Source organism: Bos indicus, chromosome 19 (genome assembly GCF_029378745.1).
Source record: "Bos indicus isolate NIAB-ARS_2022 breed Sahiwal x Tharparkar chromosome 19, NIAB-ARS_B.indTharparkar_mat_pri_1.0, whole genome shotgun sequence".
NCBI lineage: Eukaryota > Metazoa > Chordata > Mammalia > Artiodactyla > Bovidae > Bos > Bos indicus.
In genome coordinates this window covers 44,407,374-44,430,417 of record NC_091778.1, presented here as the reverse complement: position 1 = coordinate 44,430,417, position 23,044 = coordinate 44,407,374, and the positions used below count along the sequence as shown (strand labels likewise).

Genomic DNA, 23,044 nt, shown 5'->3' with positions numbered 1-23,044 from the left:
GTATTCCAAATTTGCTGGCATATTGAGTGAAGCACCTTCACAGCATCATCTTTCAGGATTTGGAATAGCTCAACTGGAATTCCATCACTCCACTAGCTTTGTTCATAGTGATGCTTCCTAAGGCCCATTTCACTTCACATTCCAGGATGTCTGGCTCTAGATGAGTGTGAGTGATCACACCATCGTGATTATCTTGGTCGTGAAGATCTTTTTTGTACAGTTCTTCTGTGTATTCTTGACAGCTCTTAATACCTTCTGCTTCTGTTAGGTCCATGCCATTTCTGTCCTTTATTGAGCCCATCTTGGTATCTCTAATTTTCTTGAAGAAATCTCTAGTCTTTCCCATTCTGTTGTTTTCCTCTATTTCTTTGCATTGATCGCTTATCGGACTGGCCCCCCTCCTCCCCCAAATCCATAGGCTTCTTCCTCCCTGGGTCTCAGCCTTTCCACGTAGCAGAGACAGGTAAGAGGCTCTAAAGCCCCCAGGTATCCCCCTCCCCACTTCCTGAAACTGACAGGTGGGGGTCCCCAGCCACATCTCCTGTTCTACTCTTTACTGGTAAGGGGGGACGGTGCCTGGGTCCTTTCATTCTAGGATGGCCTTTGGGTGGGAGATTAACACATTCTGGTATTTTTGCCTGGAGAATCCCGTGGACAGAGGAGCCTGGAAGTCTACAGTCCATAGCGTTGCAGAGTGAAACATGACTGCAGTGACTCAGAATGCACAAAGGAACCTCTCAGTGCAGTGTTTCTTGAGAGGAGCACTTGGGGGAAGTATGGGGAGGTGGGGGACACAGAACAAGAATATTAAAGTTGGATGGGACTTCAGAGATACGTAATGAGAGAAAGGGAGAGAAGACAGAGAAGGAGGGCATGTTCCCAAGGGGCTCAGGGACTGGGGAAGAGACCTCGATGCCCACCTGGACATTAAGAAATAGGCTGTGAGACGGGGAGTGTCCACCAGCAGCTCCTTTCCCAATTATAGGAGACCTTTATTTTTCTTTTTTAAACACTGTTAAGTACAGTTTAGTGAATACAATATAAATCCTTTACATTTTCCAAACTCTACACAGCACAAGCTCCAGCCTGGACTACATGGACTTTCATGCTGTTGCCAGCACCACTTTTACCCCAGTTATTCAGGCATGAAAGTGTGCAAACGGCATGAACTCCTTCCTTCCTCTTGTCCCCTGGTCAGCTAGTCATCAGGTTCTGTCCCCACTTCCCTTTCTCCATCCTTCCTACTTCAACTTTCCCCACTGTCCAAACTCATCTCTCTGCCTGTCTGAGTGATAGAAACCATAGTAAAGGCGACTGTGGCACCATCTGACCTGTCTGTGTTCACTCACATGGGCTCAGGGTTGTGACCTCCTTCAATAAATACCTTTTAAAATGACTCTGGCTTTGTCTCTGTTTTTCCTGTGCAGGCCCAGAAGGTGCCAGGTACCTCCCTTCCCTCCTCTCCCTTTGTTCCTGCTGTGCCGAGAATAATATTAATAAAAGTGTTTTATGGAGAAGAGAAGCTTTAGCTGCAGAACAGCTCTGTGTTCCTGGGGACCCAGACCATCTATAACCAGGAAGGAGGCAGAGCCAAAGGGCCTTGGCCAAAGGGTGGGCAACAAGTTACCAGGAGAGAAGCAGGCCATCACCAACGATCTGTCACGTGACCAAAGCAAAAGGCCCTGGGGACAGCATGGGCTGATCCCTAAGTCATTCTCATCACTGGGTGGAGAACTGGAAAAGGATCCATGGAGTCAAACCAGATAAAATGAACTCTTTCTCTGCATTCAGGCAGGAAGAAGGTCTTCCCTGGAGGAATCAGGCAACCAAGGTGCTCAGCATAGGAAGGTGGGTGCTGCTCCATGCCTCTGAGGCAGCTGAGGAAACGCTGGGTCAGACTTTGCTCAAGACACAACCAGAGGCCTCTGGTGCTGGCCTCTAGAAGAATCAGGCTTCTGATCCTGTAGAAATCAGAGAGGGTGTGTGTGTGTATTTGTGTGTGTGACAGAGAGAGAGAGAGAGACACTGTGTGTATGGGTGTATGTGTGAGAGAGAGACAGTGTGTAGGGATGTATGAGTGTATATGAAGTTAACTTCCACAGGAAGCTTCCTCTGCTGGGGGTGCATGGTGTGGGGAGGGTATGATAAAGCAGGGTTTTTCCTTTGGCAAAGTCACTATGGTCCGACTGGGCACCACGGAGTTGTGGGAAGTATAGATTGGGCCGGCAGGCGACTGGAGCTTGAGAGCAGCGGACAGGTCACGGCGGGTGAGAGACCAGCAAGTGGGGCACAGACGTGTTTCCCCTGCAGTCCACATATTCATAGCTCTGGAAGACCAGCTGCTCGGAACGGCTCAGGTAGGAATAGGTCAGGGTGCCCCTGGGGAGGAAAAGCAGGCTTTGATGCTGTGTCTGGGAGGAAGAGGAAAGCCTTGGCCTTGCTCTGTTCTCTGGGGAGGGCTGGCTTCCTGCTCTGTCATGGCTCCTGGGACAGCTGCCCCATCCGGGTCCCGGGCAGCTTTGTGGGTGTCACATCAACAGCTCAGAAGCAAAGTGGACCCTAGAGGAAGGGCTGGATCTGCCACTATCAAGAGCCAACAGATACATGGAGTCAACTTGGATGACTTCCTTCCCACTAGGGGGAGCTGGAGGCAGGAGGTGGGGGAGGGGGTACTTCCCTGGTGGTCCAGGGGCTGTGATTCTGAGCTTCCCATTCAGGGGAGGCAAGTTCAATCCCTGGTCAGGGAACTAGAGTCCACATGCCACAACTAAATATCCCGCATGCTTAACCTAAGACCCAACAAAGCCAAAATAAATAACTATTAAAAAAAAAAAAAGAAGTGGGAGAGGGGATACCAGGGCTTCAAATCCTACTTACTGGATGTACAAAAGCACGTGGTGGACTTTGATTTCCAGCCAGGTACAGATTTTGCTGAGAAAGACAGAGAGGAAGAACATGGGACCACATTTCACACTGAGCAGCCTGTCAGTTCAGAGGAGACCTGCAGTCCCAGGCCCCTGGCCTCCTTTCGTGGGGAGGGCAAGGACCCAGGCCACTCCCACCCCTTCCAGCTCCCTCTGCCTAAGGTGAGCACTTCACTCCCCCAACCCCCACTGGCTTGGCCCAGGCATGTGCTGGTCGTTCCCTTAGTAGAAGGCAGCGAGTCAGGCTGAAGAGCCCAAAGTCAATTATTGTAAAAGTGAAAGTGAAAGTCGCTCAGTTGTGTCCAACTCTGCGACCCCATGGACTTGTACAGTCCATGGAATTCTCCAGGCCAGAATACTGGAGTGGGTAGCCTTTCTATTCTCCAGGGGATCTTCCCAACCCAGGGATTGAACCCAGGTCTCCTGCATTACAGGCAGATTCTTTACCAAGTGAGCCACAAGGGAAGTCCCATATATTGTAAGGATTAACCCAATTCTAGCCTGGTTTTCATTCCAATCCTGCTCCAAACAGGGGCCCTGAACACTTGCACACTGCAGTCTTGGCCATAAGTGTGCAGGCTGAATGCAGGGTTGCTAAGCAATCAAGAAATCTGGTGGGGGTTCAAACTGGGTTTCCAACCAGGAAGGAGGTGAGGGAGAAGAGATCAAGGGCTACTTACTATGTGTTTTCATCATTTATCCTATTGGTCACTGCATAAAACATCTGTCAACCAAATGGTCATAGGGTTAGCCCCAACTGCAGCTGCCCCCTTCCTCCCACCTGTGTCCACACACTTGTGGGGTGTGGGGCTGGCCAGCGAGAGGGAGTCACCTGTTCACTGGCCAAAGGGCCGATATGGAGAAGGAGGCTGTGAGAGACCTGTCCCACCACGAGGGACAGGTGCAGAACCTCGATGGTCAGCTGGGTCACAGTGATAGGGCAGTAATTGTTATTGGAGATATTCAAGATACTCTGGGGAGGAAGACAGGGAAAGGGAGGGGTGAGAGTAACCATCCTTGGCAAGAAGAAGTCAAACAGTTTAAAAAAAAACCCCAGCCTGATTGAGCCCCACCCCAGTGAGAGCTTCAGCTGCTGGGGCACCAGTGCCAGACCCCTTGGAGGGGTCACCGTTAACTAAGACCGTAAAAGTGAAAGTATTAATCGCTCAGTCTTTTCCAACTCTTTGTGACCCACGGACCAGGCTCCTCTGTCCATGGAGTTCTCCAGGCAAGAATACTGGGACATTAAGCTGTCTCAAAATCCAGTCTCACCCCGCAAGGCTCTTTCTGTTCCCCTGCCCACCTGGAAAGTCTCAGGCATACCACTCCCTAATACTGCTCTGGCCTCAATTCTAACCTCTCACGGTTCCAATCCTACACAATCTCTTAGGGGCTTCTCCCCAGGCTTCTGACATCCTCTGAGTACCATAAGATCCCTGGCTACCCATGTCCAGGGTCAGAACATGGGACAACGGCTTCAGAGGAGTGGTGCCTGGAAGGTGGGGTCGGAGTCCAGGGGCACAGGCACCCACCCACCGTTATGTTGAGGTAGACATTGGCCTCATCAGTGGCCACCGTGGAGGAGTTGAGGCCCACAGGCTGCACGGCGATTGTCCGGGGAAACAGGAAAAAGATGATGAGGGAGGAGGTCACCAGGCAGATGGACACTGCCAGGAACACGGAGAGTTTCCTGTGGGAAAGCAGGACCCGGGTAGGGAAGTGGAGAAGTCTGGACACAGAAGCAACCTGGCCAGGCGTGTTCAGATACTCTTCTCTGTACACAAGGCTCTCCTCTGAGTTCCCCCCACAACTGGACACTTAGCTCCTCAGGTGTGGAGGACCAGCCTAGAGTCAGGGGTGGCCCAGAGTGGGGAGAAGCACAGGACTGAGAAGCCAGCAACTTGGTGTCCAGCCCCAGCTCTCTGTACCCACTGGCCCAGTAACTCTGAACAACCCATTTAACTGCCCTAAGCCTCAGTTTCCTTGTCTATAAAATGGAGGTAATTCATTGTACCTAACCTACCTCATACAATCTGTTATAGGCTAATTCAGGAAAAGCCACCAATTCCTGGTCCTGGTGCATAGTCAAAGGCTAAACCAATGCCAGCTATAATCACTGGAAGAAGTCTACATGAATTTTGAGAGTTCTGAATTTTAATACTCATATTCAGAACCAGACATCATCTGTCCATCTAATTCAAAATTGTAATACCCATTAAAGAGACTGCACCTTGGTAGCACCTTCTAAGGGGCACTGCCAGATTTGGACTCTGATGCAGTGGTCGGGGAGGGCTGGGTGGTGGCTCCCAGATGGAAGCTGAGGACCCTGGGAGGAAGAGCTGAAGGGATTCATGTCAAACGACCCAGATGACAAAGAGTCACAGGCCCCCACAGTGAAACTCAGGGCTGCCTCTGAGGTTCTGAAGGGTCCCAGGTCAGGGAGGAGCTGGCTTTCCATCTCTATGGGGAAGAGAACAAGCAGCTCTGAACTGCCATAGCAAAGGAAGTTCTTAGGAAAAATCACTTCCCCAAACCAATGGCAACCTCCTCCATCCTGGAAGGACTTGCAGAGTCAAGAGGTCCTCTCTGTCTTCAAAAGGGAGCCATGCTTCTTGGAAGCAGTGATCCTTTGGATACCAACTGACCTCAGGTGGTCTGCTGCGCCCTGAGATTCTTTAACTAGGAAAATCTGTGGAAACAGGGTACTAATATGTCTGAGCCCAGTGAGGCTCAGGCTTTTGGAGGAGAACCAATGGAGAAAATTTAGTAGAGGAGGGCACATTGGGATGACCAAGAGGAATTGCCCCCATGGGCAATGCCTGCAGAACTCGGGTAGGAAGAGGGGCTTACGTGTGCCTGGGCTTCAGCCTTTGGTCCCCATAGGGGATAAGGGCCACCAGCTGCTTCTCTAGCTCTGTAGAGAGAAAGAGGGTAAGGAGGGCCACGAAGTGTTCATGCCAAGTTTCCTGTACCAGCCTGCGAGAAGCACCCCTCCATCCCACAGAGCAGTCTCAGAAGCATGCTATCTCTGACCCAGGGCAGGACTGGGGACACTGGCTGTTGGCAGCTCAGATTTGCCATCTCTCGAATGGAGGTGAGATTTTCATTGACATGGGTGAAGAATTTCTGCAAGTCACCATAAGTCAGAAAAGCCCAGTTTCTTAGGAGAGGTCATGGTAACTTCCTGAATCCTACGGCAGGGTTGCTAAGGAAGCAGAGAGGCTGGAAATTCCCTGGGGTTGGGTGGTACAACCAGGGCAGGAGGAAGGTCTCTGCAGAGAGCCCAGGGAGGGTTAGAATCTCCCTGGGCCAGCCTGAAACTGGGGGACTAGGAGCTGGACTACCTAACACCATCCAGGGAGACTCAAAGGGGCCTGGCGCTGGCCAGCTGGCTGTTAAGAGCCTTTCCTGGATCCCAGGCTACTTCCAGAGCCTGCAGCTACTCACCTCGAGGAATCTCCCCACTGCCCTGGCAGGTGGGACAAGTTACAAAGCCAGCACCAGCAGCCCTTTCACAAGGCACACAGGAAAAGAAAGGCCTGCTGTTGCCCATGCTGGAGTAGCTGGCAGCCTTGCTGCCAAAGGCTGGGTTGGGGGGCAGGATCAATTTGTTCTCATCCTTCTGAGAGGCCAGCTGGGAGAATGTCTCACCCATTGTTCAGGGGTATTTTTCACTGATGAAAAAAGAACAAAATTCAGTTAGCGTGGATGCTGGGTGTCACTGTGGTTTTAAGTCTTTGAGACTGGCAAGGGGCCCCACCACAATTTCAGCAACCTCAAGCCTAAGAAAGTGAAGGTATGGAAATTCAAGCAGTTAACACGGTGGCTCTCAGATCAGGAATCTCTGCATTTCAACTCCTCTCTTTATAGTAGGACAGCTCAATTCCTGAGAGGGAAAAGCAAAGCAGAGGTTATTTCACTTTAAGGGACTTTCATAAGTGAAAGCGGAGCACTTATTTTGTTCTGGAAAAGTTGCTGAGCTGTCACTGATTACCAAGGAAGGAAGTTAGATAGGGCTGGCTTGGGGGCAGCAGCCAGGAGAATCCCTTCATCCTTTGAGACAAGGGATTCTGAAGATGTCTCTCCAGTACCCCAGGGGCAGAAATGCCTGAGGTCTCCCAGCCTGGGTGTAGAAGGAAAGCTTCCATTCCTGAACCTGGGCAGGTACTGGTGTAATAGGGAGGTATGGATTCTTTGGAACAAGAAAGAAAAAGGAAGCTAGACTGGCCACAGATGTGGCTTAAAAACCCCCTAAAAAGGTCGTGGAAGGGAGCATAAACCTCTTCTATGTTGCTTTCTGAGTTGGGATGGGAAAGAATGTCTGGGGGAGGAGCAACGTCTGGGTAAGTCCTTTAAGAGGAAGAACTGAGGCTAAAAATCTAGATTCTCCCCTAAAGAGTGGAGTCAAATGAATGGGCATCCTGAGCTGAACTCTGACCTTCGGGGCTAAAATAAAATGAGCCTCACCTGGCTTAGGTCTGAGATCCCGGGCTCCTCTCAGCTGCCAGAGGACGAAAGATTTTTGGAGTACGTAATTTGGGGACGAGAGCCTGTAAGGGAAGGGTGGTTCCAGAGTCCTTGGGGAAGCGAATGCCCCGTTGGGGCAGGTGGGGAGCCGCGATTGCGGCCTACCTATAGCCCCAGCTGCTTTACGCCCTACTCTGAAGCTGGGCGTGGACTGAGAGGCTGGGATTTCATCGAAAGAGGATTTTAAGTCCCATCAGACACCCCGAGAGACCGTTAGCAGAGCTCGGTACCTGCGTGTTGGGCTAGGAGGAGGAGGCACAGGAGGGGCCTGGGCCCTTGTCTCCCAGAGAAAAAGTAAATGAATTTCTCAAAGCGCCTTACCCTCGGGCGACCGCGGCGACAGAAACGCCTGCAAAGTAGAACCGAAACTGCGGGAGCCGGGGTCTCGCCCCAACCTTTGATTCAAAGCCTTGGGAGGCTCCGCCCCAGCTCCTCCGAACCCTCCCTGCCAGGGCCCGCCCCCTCCCTGCCAGGGCCCGCCCCCTCCCTGCCAGGGCCCGCCCCCTCCCTCCCAGGGCCCGCCTCTCTGAACACAGCGGCCAGAACGTTTCTCAGCTCTTCAAGGACCACGCGAGGTCCTGGACGAAGGTACCAGCCAGGGCAGGTAAGAGTTTCAAAGTTTATTTCACCATTCTTTAAGCGGTTACGTACAAGTACAATGGGACAGACGACTGGACCCTTACAATACGACTCAGATGGTCAAGACAGATCCCGTCCCAAATCAACCCCAATTAATTACACACAACCGGCCGCTCAGCCTCTACCCAGAAGGCTCCATAAAAACGTTTTAAATAACGAACAGCCTGGTTGGCTTGCAGTCTGAATCCTGGCCTATTTAATAGCATTCAAGAGTTATACTGTAAATAAACATCATTATGGCTAATGATTACATCATCATTCATTGTAATACCAACCAGGTTATATAATACTATTATCCTTCCCCCTTCGGGCTGGGGCGGGGGGGGGGGCGGGGGGGGGGAGGGGGGTCAGATTTCTTCTTTTTCTGCAAGCAGTTTTTATGACTAAAATCTTTAGTGTTTTTTGTTATCTCTTTACCAGCTGTACCCAAGACTCCTTTCTATAACCAGAGTGAGGACTTTGGACCTTTGTAAGCAAGCTCTTTCCCCACTCACCCTGGGGTTAAATTAAACCAAAACATTTTTCTGTGAGTTTGCTCCCCATCCAAGTTTTGTAAAACAGCCTCTTTTTCTTGTTCTAAGTTCTCTTGAACAGATTTCAAACATTCAAGAGACATTCAGGACTTCCTGAATCCCATTTCAAAGCCTCACACCCACTCATCTGCCTGCACCTGAATTTTACTGAGATTCACATAATAAAGTTCAGTTTTCTCATGTTTCTATACAGCCCTTGCCCACTCTACTGTAAATAAGACCTACCCCCTGACATAAAGAAAAAAGGTAACTGTTAAATTTACTTTTTCCTTTAATAGAAGAGTTTTCTTTCCTTCTTTATAGGATTAGCAAAATATTTCACACTACCTAAATTTTTTCCCTTAAATAAAATACAAATGTATGCAAAATTGCTACAACAGACACTGTTCAACAGGTGCTGGTGGGTTAATTAGCACACTCCCCGCTCCTTACTCAGAAGTGCAGAGACGTGGAAGGTGGATATACTTCAACGCATCAGTGGGGTCTTTAGAAAACAACAGTGCTGATTTCCGAGACTTGCAGAGAAATGACTTTCTACTTGAAACGGGAAGAGTAACAAAATTCCTATCACGTTCTAGGTGTCATTTTAATACCACATAGCTATTTAAGCTTGGGATAGGTTAGAGAAATTATGAGAATAATTCTGGAAAACAACTTCCAAGGTTAATTCCTTTTAAAAACTGACAACAGATATCCCCATAAAAACATCCACGTTAAGCAAAGAAAAATACTCAACTTCAGTACAAGCAGAAAGAAAAATGGTTCTATAGGAAGTTTAAGTTATACTCTTCAGTGCACTAAAACAGAGAAAGGAGCTTTATCCAAATCAACTGAAAAATGCTCTTCCTACAATTCACCTAATGTCTACTGTGAAAATTTAAGTTCTGGTTTTTGATTTGCTCCAAAAAATACTGCAATGGCAGGTACTGTCTGGATAGTTCAATGATGGGCTCTATTATAGATTCATCAGATTAAAAAATAAGCAAGGCTCTCTACCCCATGCCCCAACAGAATAAAGATCATCTCTGAGCAGCAGGCAAAGTTATTTAATACGAGGCCACTCCTCAGTAGCGGTGGCTGTACCAGTCGTTGTTGTTGACCTGAAGGAGTTCTGTCACCACCTGCAGGATGTTGTAATTGTGTTTCTTCAGCAGCCTTAGGTTCAACTGCCTGTCACAGAATCCCATTTCAAAGAGATGGGCCATCAGGGCTGCTGTCTGATCTTCAGAAACTATTGGCTGTGTAGAGTCAAGAAAAGCAGAAAAACAGTTTCAGTAAAAATCTGTATTATTTTGTTGAGTAATTCTAATCTTTCCAGATTTATTCAAAACACTAGGTAATTAGGTGCAAGACTATGGCACTCCTGTCCACCCAATACCAATGGGTCTTTTGAGGGGATAAGAAGGACTGGGAAAACTCTATTTTGGATGAGGCATGTTTGTATCCCAAACCAGGTAACAAATGAACTGTCTTTAGAACTAGATGAAGGAAGAGATGCAAACACACTATGGAAAACCTGTGAAGATAAAGGTGATCATGATGATGGGCCAAGGAGAAGAAGAGCTGTTACTAGAAAAAAGTCTGGGAAATTTAATCAAATACGCAAAGGAGCTGGACCAGAAACTGCTCAGGAAATGATATCCTGGGCAACCTTCTTGGCTTTTTTTTTTTTTAAATAAAGAATAGCAATTCTTTATTGCTAATTTACTTAATCTTTTATTTTTACTTTCCTCTTTGGACCAAGCTCATAACCTTCCTAAATCCTCCGAATACTTGAACACCCTCTTATTTACTTAACAGCTGTGTTGAGTACCAATTTTCTTATCAAAAAAAAAGAAAAGAGAGAGACACAGGTTAGCTAGTATTTTGCAGGTGTTTGAGTGGATTAAAGCTCAACATTCAGAAAACTAAGATCATAGCATCCAGTCCCATCACTTTATGGCAAATAGATGGGGAAACAGTGGAAACTGTGGCTGACTTTATTTCTCTGGGCTCCAAAATCACTGCAGATGGTGACTGCAGCCATGAACTTAAAAGACGCTTACTCCTTGGAAGGAAAGTTATGACCAACCTAGACAGCATATTAAAAAGCAGAGACATTACTTTGTCAACAAAGGTCCGTCTAGTCAAGGCTATGGTTTTTCCAGTAGTCATGTATGGATGTGAGAGTTGGACCATAAAGAAAGCTGAGTGCTGAAGAATTGATGCTTTTGAACTGTGGTGTTGGAAAAGACTCTTTAGAGTTCCTTGGACTGCAAGGAGATCCAACCAGTCCATCCTAAAGAAGGTTAGTCCTGAGTGTTCGTTGGAAAGACTGATGTTGAAGCTGATACTCTAATACTCTGGCCACCTGATGCAGAGAATTGACTCATTTGAAAAGACCCTGATGCTGGGAAAGACTGAGGGCAGGAGGAGAAGGGGACGACAGAGGATGAGATGGTTGGATGGCATCACTGACTCAATGGACATGAGTTTGAGTAAACTCTGGGAGTTACTGATGGACAGGGAGGCCTGGCGTGCTGCAGTTCATGGGGTCACAAAGCATCGGACACAACTGAGCAACTGAACTGAATGGATTAGGAAAAGAAAGCATGTCAATATGTTGAGCACTGTCTCTGGTATTTCTCTCTTCTACTGTTCCCTTCTATTTCAGAGTAAGTTATCCATCCTCCTTTCCAGGTTAATCCTGAATGAACCTTACTTTGTATCTCATTACCTCTGGTCACCTCGGAAACATTTTTCTACTAATTAACCTCTCTCATTTTGATTGTTAACTTCCTTTGCTACTGGCTCACCTTTAAAAATGTCTCCCTCCACATTACATGTCCCAGCTTTCACTCTCCTTTTCCCTTTGTATAGTCCAGCTATCTGAAAGTGAGGCACAGTTGTACTCTTAAAGTCCTCTCTGCTCCTTCACACTCCTCTGCAGCACCTGACACTGCTGGCCATGCCCTCCTCATTAAAACTCCCTTCCCTAAGCTCCAGCGTAGAACTCCCTTCCCTTCCTCATTCTCCTCCTAGTTCTCAGTCTTCTTTGCAGAGCACTCTTTCTTTCCATGATCCTTAGAGGCTGCTCCTTCCTTTATCCATTCTTCCTGGAAAATTTTATCTAATCTGTGGCTCCTGTTATATCTTGTACATAAATGACTTCATTTCCAGGCCAAACTTCTTTTCTCTGTAATTCAAATGTATAAATCCAACTATACTCTGGATAAACTGACCTGGGTCTCAAATTCAACACCAGTCCCAAACCGACTTGATTTTCTTTTCCTCCTGCCCAAATATACCCTTCTTATATATCCTCTCTTAATGAATGTTTCACTGACTACCTAAACCAGAAACTTTTTACCCTTATGGCCTCCAAGTTCTGCCATTTCTATTTCTCTTCTACCTTTCTTTTCTTCTTACACGTGTATTCTCAGCTGGATTTCTTAAGGCTCCCTCAGCCTCCACACTATGGAGTGGAGTGATCTTACAAAGAACAAATCTGATCATGTTAATTACTTCCCTAAAATCCTTCAGAGGCTGCCCACAGGTTCTAAAATAAAATCCAAATCACTTAACACAGCATCCCACCTACATCACTGGTCTTTTCTTTTCTTTCTCTTCTCAGAACAAATTTACCTTCCAGGCTCACATTTCCAGAGCTACTGTCTGTCTACCCTTTCTGACTCTGATTCCTAGCAAACACTTTTAGGATGACTTCAGGCATCATCTACCAGGAAGCCTTCCTGTGCTGCACTGTGGGGCCAATTATCAGATTACGGTGTTCCACCGGTCTGAGAAAACTGGCATAGTATCTTACACTGCACAATAAATGTGTGTTTTTTTTTAATTAGATGAAAGATTCCTTAAATTCTATAGTGCTTTGCAATTTTCAAAAGTTTCATAGACAAACGTCTGTTTACTTCACTTGTTTCCCACCACTTTGGGCAGGAACTAGTGTCTGATTCCTCTTGTAGCACTAGCACCTGGGAGAGCTCCACACACATACTAGGTCTGCAACAAACATTAGGTCTTTTTTCTTTCCTCTCTAAACTTAGCCAAAGTCATATAAGAGGAAAGTGGCCAAGTCTTTGTGTTTTAATCAAAGACTAAGTTTTGTGATACATATATCCAATGGAATTACTGAGCCATAAAAAGGAACGAATCTGAGGCAGTTTTAGAGAGATGGATGAACCTAGAGCCCGTTATCCAGAGTGAAGTCAGAAAGAGGAAAACAAATATTGTATATTAACACATATATGTGGACTCTAGAAAGATGGTACTGATGAACCTATGTGTAGGGCAGGAACAGAGACGCAGACACAGAGAACAGACTTATGGAAGGAGAGGGTGAGACAAATTGAGAGCAGCACTGAAACATGTATGTCATCATATTAAGAAACATACATAGCTAGTGGGAAGCTGCTGTACAGCACAGGGAGTTCAACCTGGTGACAACCTAGAAGCATAGGATGGGATGGGGGAATGGGAGGGAGGTCCAAGAGAGAGGGGACATACATGTACTTATGGCTGATTCTTGGCTGCTACACGGCAGAATCCAACACACATTGTAAAGCAATTATCCTCCAATTAAAAGAAGACTAAACTTGAAGCTCATGCTTTCTATGATGATGTGCGACTCTCTCCAGCCCAGGCAGATGCCACTGTTTTCACTAGTGACTTGGATTTGGTTCAGGAAAATAAAACATACACTGACCTGTGCGGTGACTGGTGGTCCAGCAAACAAGGCCTTGTATGCAGAGGCAGCAACAGACAAAGCCCCCTTTACCAGTCCTCCAGCAATGCTGTTCCCGTGATGGTGGTGGTGGTGCCTGAGGAGGAAAGCCAAGTTATGTCCCTAAGAAACACTAATTATTATCTTCCTACAAGATAATCTGGGTTCTCATTCTGGAAAGGAAATGAGATTTCCTGGAGGAAAGAAAATCAAATGTAAAATGAGTGTGTGACTGTTTTCCTATCAGTTTTATAGTTACAAATCTAGGTCTGACGTAGGGCTCAGTTCTTACTGTTACAAGATATGGGCACTGCAGAAAACATGTCACTCTGGTTAGCATGCCAGCTTTCAGCCCCAGTGGAAAATTAATGTGGTCAAGGGCGCAGTGAGGTACTGGCAGTGTGTCTGCTCAGTTACCATGTCAGAGGAAACATCTCCCAAAGGAAATGTGATTTTCTGAACACTGTATACGGGGAGGGGCCCAACTTGACACCGCCTTGAGACGACTAGGAGCAGAGAGGCAGGTGTGTCTAAGAACAAGTTACGAGACGCACAATGGGCTGGACCTTCCTGCCCTCCTCTGTTACTAAGCAGGAATTGAACCTTAGGGCGCTTCTTCCGTCTGGACTGGCAACACTCTTAAACATCAACGTTAGCCCTCTGTTCAGGGTTGCTCACGAGCTTCCAGAGAAATAAGAACAAGAAGGGATGATGGCTTTCCTCCGTCACTCTGAGGAGGAGGCACGTGCTCTGAGAGGCTAGGACATCCACCTGCTTCGAAGAAGAGGCTACACAGGCAAGGTCCAGTTACCTTGAGTGGTCATAGCTCTTCGGTCTGCTGTTTACAAGTCCTGAGGGGCCTCTGAGCTCTAAAAGCAAGAGAGCTGTTGGTTAGATGCAGCATCTAGAAATGCCTTGGATTTCCTAACTCCCAGCAGGGCTATTTCTGAGGCAGGTAACAATCTGATCACAACATTTCAAGCCTTTAATTTTTTGGCCGCACCACATGCCATGTGGGCTCTTAGTTCCTTGATCAGAGATTCAACCTGTGCCCCCTGCATTGGATGCAGAGTCTTAAATCATTGGGCCGCCCGAAGTCCAGGTTTTGTTTTTTGAGGAAGAGAGGGACGCCACTTTGAGGGTCTACTCACAACTCCAAGGTGCTATTCTATTTTGTAGATGAGGAAACAGACCTTCAGGTATTATCAACCTGCTGAACCACTGCAAGGTTACACAGTGAGGAAAGGCAGAGCTGGGACTGAACCTAGACTGGGCTGGTTCCAAAACCTGTGTTCTTTCCACTACAGCACAATGCCAGCTTCTATGGGGTCTCATCTAATAAATATTAAGCTAGAAGATAGAACAAAAAGAGTAGGTGGGAGGAGCACAGAAAAAGTCAAAGGGCAAGTTTCGCAAAACTGCCAAGAACCACAGAGTGCCTACTTATACCTGGTTTCCATGAAAAAAAGCACAGAGAGAAAGCTCAGGCAGGTCATTACCTTCTCTGATCTGACCAGGGACTGAAGAAACTTCTGGTGCGGTAACTGGTAAATCCACTCCTGGGGAACCATGATGCTGTGCACTGGGAGGACTCCTTTCAGAAAGACATAATATTGAAAGTAAGTTGAGAAGGCACCTCTGGTAACAGTGGAGAAACAGCAAACAGCGCACAGCAGAGCTAGCTTCTCTACAGAGGTTTCACACTGCTGATCCAGAGCACATGTCTGCATCTAGGGATCAGGTGGGAAGAGCTCACTCTTCTGTTTTCCTCTTCAGTCACAGTCAAGCTAGAAAGACTGGCTGCAATCTGGTCACTCCCCTGCTAATTACTCAGCTAATTAAGGTTAACTAAAGCAAGTATTTCTTTAAATCCAGGATCCACAAATACTGGGAAGTACAACTTTTATTCATCAGACTTTACTATGGGAAATCGCCATTGCCCCCGCTGACAGAGAAACAGGTTTTGAGATCAGGTTGAGTCCTCTCTCTTTATTCCACCTCTGAAGGACAGCCCAGCAGAGTGGGGTACAGATGGTACCTGGGCAGCTGTGGTGGAAGCCCCACCACCTCTGGGGTTAGGGGCACTGTGTCCAGAGTCTGTGAGGTCATAAGGATGTCATTGATGTTGTGCCCCTGTGGCTGGTTGTCCCCTCCAAGGGGTCTCTCCCCAGCCTCAACTGGTTCCTGCCCAGCCTCAATCCCAGGCTCTCCTTCAGCCCCTCGCTCCAGGCCTGGCTGTGAGAGCGCAGAGCTGTACATGGAGTCCCCCAGGGGGCGGCTGGTGTCAAAGCACTCAGGCAGGATGATGATATAGTCCTCTGAAGAAGCAGAGGACTGACTCCGAACTTCATCTTTGAGCTCATCCTCTTCCTCCACAATAGCCTCTTCTTCAGCAATTTGGACAATCTCCTCCCTCTCGTCTGCAAGTGGTCCCTCTTCAGGTGAGGCAAATTTCACTAAAGGGTGAAAGCATCCAATTTTAAGGTACAAGCTAAGAACAGTCCCTCATGCTTACCCTGCCCCATACCAAGCCTTGTGGGTCATGAGCTATAATTATGAAAGCCAGAGGAGAGGGACAAGCCAGAGGGCCATATTCAAAGTCTGAAGCTGCGAAGAACCAAAGTTCATAAAAACAAGGTCAGCAGAAACAATAAAGCTTCTGAGAACACTATGAACCTTAAAACAAGGAGGCCCTTTTCCTTTTCCCCTTCAGGTGACAGCTAACATAACTGTCAGAGTGACCCCAAGGACTATACAATTCATGGCATTCTCCAGGCCAGAATACTGGAGTGGGTGGCCTTTCCCTTATTCCAGGGGATCTTCCCAACCCAGGGATTGAACCCAGGTCTCCCACATTGCAGGTGGATTCTTTACCAGCTGAGCCACAAGGGAAGACCAAGTATATTGGAGTTGGTAGTCTATCCCTTCTCCAGTGGATCTTCCCGACCCAGGATCTAACCAGGGGTCCCCTGCATTGCAGGCGGATTCTTTACCAACTGAGCTATCAGAGAAGCCCCTATCATATTGGCATGGTTTCAAATCGAAATTGCTAAACTAGCTAACAGGGCTATGAGAAGAGAAAACATCTGGTGCTAAGTACTGCAGGGACTATGTACTTTTGACTCCTTTCCTCCTCCTCTTTGCAAAGTAATGAGTAGTCATGACAGAAAACTGGCAAAACATGGATGAGTTAAGAAAAAAAATAACAACAAACTACCAATAATCTTATTGAGACAACTACTGTGAACATTTTGGTGTAAGTCCTTCTAGACTTTGTTTAGACTTTTTTTGTTATCCATTTGTACTCAAATGTGTGTGTGGAAATACATATAGATTTTTTAAATACATAGTTTTAAAATTTGAGTGTTTGGATAGTATCTGAAATACATGAAATTGCTTCTGCCTATCTGACCTCTAGAAATTCTGCCACAGAGAAATTTATTACAGCAGAATTTAACCCTGAGAAACTTAAGCTTGGTGCTCCTGCTTCTGCCCACTATTTCCTGACTGTTGCCCTTGGAGAAATGAGACAACTCAGCTACTGGAGATGGGAGTGGGAGCGTAGGGGAGGGTTCTCTGCTGAGGGGCTCCATCCACTTACACGAAGACTCCTTACTGCAGAACCCAGGCAGCACAGTTGGCTGCTGTTCCTCTGTGGCGTACAGCTGTAATTCAGCCCCTGGGAAAGTGCAGAAATGAATTATAGGAGCTGCCTTGCTCCTGATGCACATGTAGAGTCTAAAAAACCAACCATGATCCAACCTCTAACAAAGATCCCCTGTCTCCACTCTCATTAAAGAAGAGCATTTCTACCTGCTCAGGTCTGGCAATCACAAGTTAGGCATCACCCCGATGTGGGGGTGGGGTGAGGTCTGGGAATTTCAGGGACACTCACTCTGCGGGGACTTCTGTCTCCAAGGTGGTTTGTGATCCGGGGCGGCATCCAACGTAAGGGATCGGATGACAGTCTCACACACGAACTGGGTCCCACTCAAATCATCTTCTGGTTCCTCCATGGAAGAAACGTTCTCAGCCTTTTTCTTTACTGACACTGTGGAATCTGGAAAGGACAGAACTTTTGTCTGCACTTGGTGTTTAAAGTGTTGCAGAGCTTTCTCCAGTCACGTCCCCATGCTGATACGATGCCAAGGAATAACTGCTGTCTGTGCTATGTGAAGGTGAGACTTCAAAATATCAGATCCTATGGAAAACCCGTTCACACACCAAGGTAAGGTTAGTAGAAGGTATGGATAACAACAGGGCGTGGTATGGAAGGGGAGGATGCAAATGCTTTATAAATATTTAACCCCTTACCAGGAAGTGCTTTAAATCCCGCCCCTTCACTTTCTTCCTGTATCTGCCCCAAGCCTGGCTTCTCTATTAAAGGACTGTCATGTGGCAGAGGAGACATGCAGGGAGTCATATCTGGAGAATGAAGATAGGAGAACCATCAACCAAGAAAAAGCATTGCATCATCAATACTCAGTGTCCAGAAGCAGCAGCTTCTAGGTTTCCTGCCACTTGCAGAACTAAAATAAACCCAGGTATGCTCCAAGGCCTGTTGTAAAGAATTTTTCCAGACCATCAAGTACACAAGTATCTCAGGTCAATCAACACAGGAAGGATCATAAACAGTTGTTTGGCTTTGGAAGACCATGACCAAGACACAGAACCATGAATGTAAAGTAACAAAGGGACACAAACACCTAGGAGAAATGGAGAAGAGGGTCCCTTTACGGTGGGGAAACTCTGTACAAACTTGTATTGTTGCCTCTGACAGACAACAGGGAAATGAAGGAAAATGGGCCCATGGGTGCAGTTTTAATATCACATTGTGGGAGAAATCCTTGCCTACTAATACCTCAGAATGACACAGTAACTACCAGAGTCAGGGGGGCAATACTATTGGGCCTGTTAATAAACAAGGTGGACCAAGTGACAGTCTTACCCACAGGAGTGTTGTGGGGCACTCTCTCCAACTCTTGGACAATATTTATATCCAGTAGCTCAAAGGACAGCAGATCCTGAAAAAAAAAGGGGGGGAGGGCATGTTAGGCTACTTGCAACACATGCTAGAGCCATGCTTTGTGTTAAAGGCCACTGAGCTCCACATCATCCTAGATTCAACTCGTGTTCAAATTCATGCCTCATCTCAGTCAAGTGAGAACAAGAAGAGTTAATGGGAACCAAACATTCAAATAGCCACTGGGAGAGAAAGCAGATGCAGTGGGGGTGAAGGAGAACCAGTTAGCCAGAAAGAAGAGGCAGCGAAGGGGAAGTTGTGGGAACCACAAGATAAGTTCCCAATTCAAAGAGGAAACATTTAATTTAGAAACTTGTTTCCACTGGGATGATCTTGCCATTTGATGCATCTCACTAGATTAGAGTGGTCTATCTCTAACTTCCTGGGAACCATCGACGGCTCTACCCCCTTCCCTTCAACAAGTTAAGAACTTGTTCCCCAGGACTTTCTGTCCCTTCCCCTCAAAATGCTCAATCTTCCACCTGGGCAGTCAGAAGATCCACAGATGGGATGTAGAGCTCCCTCTTGCTGGGAGCATTCTTTGCCTTCTGTGGGATGCGGGTTCCTGGCCCTTCTGTCTGCTCAGTTGTTTCACCAGGCAGAATTTCTTCTTTAGCCAGAAAAGCTTCCTATGGAGAGAAACCATTGGGACACATTTTTGGCCTTCAACAGAACTCAAAAAGCAAGTTGACGGCTGCCTCCCTAAAATCAAATGCACTGTACACAGTAAAACTTTTTGCTTTAATTTCACACTTTTCTGTGAAAAAGCTGCAAAAAGAGTACAGCTGCTGCTGCTGCTAAGTCGCTTCAGTCGTGTCCGACTCTGTGCGACCCCATAGACGGCAGCCCACCAGGCTTCCCCATCCCTGGGATTCTCCAGGCAAGAACACTGGAGTGGGTTGCCATTTCCTTCTCCAGTGCAGGAAAGTGAAAAGTCAAAGTGAAGTCGCTCAGTCGTGTCCGACTCTAGCGACCCCATGGACTGCAGCCTACCAGGCTCCTCTGTCCATGGGACTGTCTAGGCAAAAGTACTGGAGTAGGGTGCCATTGCCTTCTCCGAAAGAGTACAGAGAGTTTACTAATTACCCCCTTTATCTAGCTTCCCCTAATGATAGTAACTTAGATTAACCATAATAACAATAGTCAAAACCAGAATATCATCACTGGGTAACTTAAATTTAAGCAGTAAATAGGGAAGTTGCCTTAAAACAACATGTGGTTCCCTGGTGGTCCACTGGTTAAGAATCCACCTGCCAACAAAGGGGACACAGGTATGATCCCTGGTCTTGGAAGAACCCACGTGCCGTGGAGCACTAAACTGGTGCCCAAAACTCCTGAAGCCCATGTTCCACAACAAAAGAACTCATTGCAGTGAGTGCACCGCAATAAAGAGTAGCCCCCACTCACTGCACTAGTGAAAGCCTGTGCAGCATCGACGAGCCAGTGCAGCAAAAAAAAAAAAAAAAAATCAGAAAACTGTGCACCAAGTAACAACCAGGGTTAAGCACTGAGGGACACCTGCACGCAGATTCGAAGGACACACCAAGTCCCAGAAGACTAGGCCCAATATAAGCACACTGATGTGTTTGGGCGGAGGGAAGAAGCTGGCCTTCCCAGGTTTCTGAAGGATCCACCAGCTGTGAACAGGCCCTTCCAATGCTCACCTCTTGCTGGCAGGGGAGTTCATCACCTCTGCTTGAGCTGATCATGCTCTTTTCACTGTTATCTGGGCTCTCTGTGGAGGGGAAAGGATCCACTATGATGCTGCACCAGACCCGAGGCCCGAACTGCTGGCCTTTGTGAGAAAGACGCCAATGGGAAGTGTATGTCCCCTCCAAGGTTGGGGCAATGAACTCCACAGACACGACTCCCACATGGCCAGCCTTTAGGCAGGGAACCAAAACATCCTTCTTTTCGGTAGAAGCCAAAGTCAGGTTTCCCCACATGAACTTGAGCTGAAAAGAATAGTAACAGGAGAAAGAAAGTCTGTCAGTTAAACACTCTGCCATTTCAACCACTTCACATTCACACTTTGTGGGGAAAACTACCTTTGTGTCTGTGCTCCACTTGACATTTCCTGTATTTTTCATCCTCCAGTGTTTGATAAACTTGGTTCCTGGCTGGAGATGAGTCCCATCAGGCAAATTCTCATCCACAAACGCTGCACTGAGTGTTGGCATAACTGGGGCACAGGGTTGCAGAGGGAGCCTGAACAGAAATTTAGATATTTAACTACTTGTGTTGGGTGTGATGTATTCTGAATATCCAATATGTGGTTCAATATGCAGACCATGACCCTGGAGGGCATACTAGTGCATCTGCTTTATAATGGGAATTCCCTTACGGTCCAGTGGTTAGAATTCGTTGCTTTCACTGCTGAGGGCCTCGGTTCGATCCCTGGTCTGGGAACTAAGAACCCGATAGCTTCATGTGGTGCAAAAAACCCTCCAACAACAACAAGAACAAACTATTAACATTTTTTAAGAAAACAAGCTGACCCAAGGAATTCCCTGGCAGTCTAGTGGTTAGGACTCCATGCTTCCACTGTAGGGAGTACGGGTCTGATCACTGGTCAGTGGACTAAGATCCTACCTCCCCTATGGCACAGCTGAAAGAACAAAACAAGGGGACCTAACTCCTAAGTTAAAAAGCTATGGTGAGGATAACTGAAAGGGTCCATAAATACCACAACTAGAGAGTTGGGCTCTTAAAACATTTGTTCCTTTTGCTTCAAATCCAGACTGTTTGCAGTAAAAAGAGATTACACCAGTTTCTGAACCTTACTGGTTTCTGTTTTTCTGAAGAAGCCAACAAAGGAAGTGTCAAAGATAACTAGCAAACCACCCTTTAAGAACACAAAGATCAGAAAATGGGAAGTTTTAAGGGTTTGAGAGTTAGGAGTTAGCAATAATAAATAAAACAGAAGTTGGCTTAAGTTCCAGTTTTAGATGGCTGGACCTAAAGCTCTGGCTCCTGCCCTGGCCCTGGGCTTACATCGGGGTGTTTGACTGCAGCAGGCTCTCGGGTCGACCCAAAGGAGATTTGGGGTTCTGCAGCCCATGAAGCGAATTCCATAGATGAATCTTCCTGTGGAGTTTAAGCTGCTTTTTAAGTTCCTTGACCTCTGCTTTACGCTGTTTCTTCTCAGCTCGCAACCTTTGCTTTTCTGCTTTAAGAAAGTTCTTATCAACTTGCTTCTGGAGCCTGTGAGATTAAAAAAAAAAAAGTCTTAAAATACAAATCTCACAAATAAACCTTGAAGCTATTCAGAGCCACCTGTGGTCTTCATCAGTGTCTGCTTCTAGTTTAGTTTCTTAATTTCTTTCTGCAGTTCTGGTTTCCATCTCATTAGCTCTGGATAATTATCCCTGTCACCGCACATCAACTGGAAAGGAGCTGGAACTAAGGAGATTCTTTGGTCTTTTTATGGCTGTGCCACATGGCTCGTGGGAGCTCAGTTCCTCAACCAGGGATCAAACCTGTGTTCCCTGCAATGGATGTGCAGAGTCCTAACCAATGGATGGACTGCAAGGGAAGTCCAGGAGACTGTTTAGTTTTGTGATCCCACCCTGTCACCAAAACCAAGAAGCCAACCAGAGAACAAACACCCCATATATATATGGTTTTACCTGGCCTGTTCCAGAGCAGCAGGAAGACGAGGAGTAGAGAACCTCGAGTGAGAAAACGGTTCAGAAGAACCCACAACAGGTCTCCGCAACTTCAGCAGGACATGATTGGAGTCATGGGCATACGGCCCTGATTCACAATCTTCGCAGATATTGTAGGATGGGCAGAGGCTGTGAGGAAAGGAATGGCACAGTGGGAAGGACCTGAGGTCAGAAGATAAGGACCCAGACTTCCATATATTTGCTCTATCACCACTGAGGTGGGAGCCTGAGCATGCCACCCACTCATGCCATGTCTCAATCCTCATGAATCAGTGAAGATGGTGACACTTCATCTATACCTACTTCAAAGGACAATCAATGGGAGGAAAGATATGAAAGCACTTGGAATAGGGAGACAACCCTTGGGGATCCAATTTCGTTTTGGGGAACTTAATTCTGTCTGGCTCTCTCAATTCAAACGTATACCTGAACACAGCAATCTAATTATTCACTCTTCAAATAGTTATTTTCTCTTGTGGGTGAAGAGTAGCTTGTTTTCAATATAGAGCTGCTGTGTCTGATGCTCAGAGTAAGTACACCCTTTATCCCCCAGAACATTAGAACCTCCCGCTCTAAGGGGTGTTCATTCCCAAGCTATTGCTTTACCTGCACTGGTAGCGCACACCCACGATACTCCTTTGGCAGCTGCTACAAGCAATATGCCAGCTGAACTGGTTTTCTGGCAAAAACAGTGTTTCCTCTGAAACAGGCATTGAAACTTCTGAGGGACACGAACCTAAGGATGGATGCTGGAGGACAAGCTTCTCATGTAATTTCTGTTCAAGCTTTTCAACCGTTTCTTTAACCACTTGCTCTCTGAACTAGAATACAGAAAAAGCAGGGGGAAGGGAGGGGGCGGAATTCTCTCAGTTCCAAGACTGGAAAAAGGCACGAAAATATAAAACAAACCTGAAACCTCACCATCTCTGGTATAAGAACACAATAATCAGATAATAGATACAGAATGAATGGACAGAAACATAGCAAAAAAAAAGTCTAATCCTTCCACA

The 23,044-nt window shown here is 46.9% G+C and overlaps 2 protein-coding genes across 9 annotated transcripts in view; both read right to left on the bottom strand.

Moving 5' to 3' along the window:
• Positions 1-954: 954 nt before the first annotated feature.
• TMEM106A (transmembrane protein 106A) lies at positions 955-7,903 on the bottom strand. Of its 4 annotated transcripts, XM_019982312.2 has the most exons (9): positions 7,773-7,903; positions 7,392-7,474; positions 6,372-6,598; positions 5,775-5,838; positions 4,461-4,614; positions 3,757-3,897; positions 3,605-3,648; positions 2,878-2,931; positions 955-2,379 (listed from the first exon to the last, which is right to left on the bottom strand). In XM_019982312.2, the coding sequence occupies exons 3-9, from the start codon at positions 6,577-6,579 to the stop codon at positions 2,259-2,261; spliced, it is 786 nt and encodes a 261-aa protein (XP_019837871.1). In that variant the 5' UTR covers positions 6,580-6,598; positions 7,392-7,474; positions 7,773-7,903; the 3' UTR covers positions 955-2,258. The 4 variants fall into 4 exon arrangements, with proteins under 4 accessions (XP_019837871.1, XP_019837872.1, XP_070629659.1 ...); XM_019982313.2 differs by having other exon boundaries at positions 6,372-7,474; XM_070773558.1 differs by lacking the exon at positions 3,605-3,648.
• Positions 7,904-8,056: 153 nt separating this feature from the next.
• NBR1 (NBR1 autophagy cargo receptor) overlaps positions 8,057-23,044 on the bottom strand; it is a 29,027-nt gene continuing 14,039 nt past the window's right edge. For 3 of the 5 annotated variants that reach the window (XM_019981061.2, XM_019981060.2, XM_019981062.2), the window contains exons 8-22: positions 22,641-22,855; positions 21,996-22,163; positions 21,361-21,570; positions 20,415-20,574; positions 20,031-20,321; positions 18,849-18,995; positions 18,292-18,367; positions 17,658-17,768; positions 17,239-17,403; positions 16,945-17,022; positions 15,382-15,799; positions 14,843-14,937; positions 14,155-14,212; positions 13,326-13,440; positions 8,057-9,861 (exon numbers count right to left, since the gene is read on the bottom strand). In XM_019981061.2, the coding sequence (XP_019836620.2) occupies positions 9,688-9,861; positions 13,326-13,440; positions 14,155-14,212; positions 14,843-14,937; positions 15,382-15,799; positions 16,945-17,022; positions 17,239-17,403; positions 17,658-17,768; positions 18,292-18,367; positions 18,849-18,995; positions 20,031-20,321; positions 20,415-20,574; positions 21,361-21,570; positions 21,996-22,163; positions 22,641-22,855 (2,481 nt within the window). In that variant the 3' untranslated portion in view covers positions 8,057-9,687. The remainder of the gene's footprint in view (positions 9,862-13,325; positions 13,441-14,154; positions 14,213-14,842; positions 14,938-15,381; positions 15,800-16,944; positions 17,023-17,238; positions 17,404-17,657; positions 17,769-18,291; positions 18,368-18,848; positions 18,996-20,030; positions 20,322-20,414; positions 20,575-21,360; positions 21,571-21,995; positions 22,164-22,640; positions 22,856-23,044) is intronic. The other 2 variants (XM_070773554.1, XM_070773555.1) reach the window with 2 other exon arrangements.

Coding starts and splice junctions, on each gene's coding strand:
- TMEM106A (XM_019982313.2), bottom strand. CDS start 6,579: ATGGGTGAGACATTCTCCCAGCTGGCCTCTCAGAAGGATGAGAACAAA. Junction 5,839..6,371: donor CAGTGGGGAGATTCCTCGAG/GTGAGTAGCTGC, acceptor TTCTCTCTACAG/AGCTAGAGAAGCAGCTGGTG. Junction 3,649..3,756: donor GCCCTTTGGCCAGTGAACAG/GTGACTCCCTCT, acceptor TTTGGTTGACAG/ATGTTTTATGCAGTGACCAA.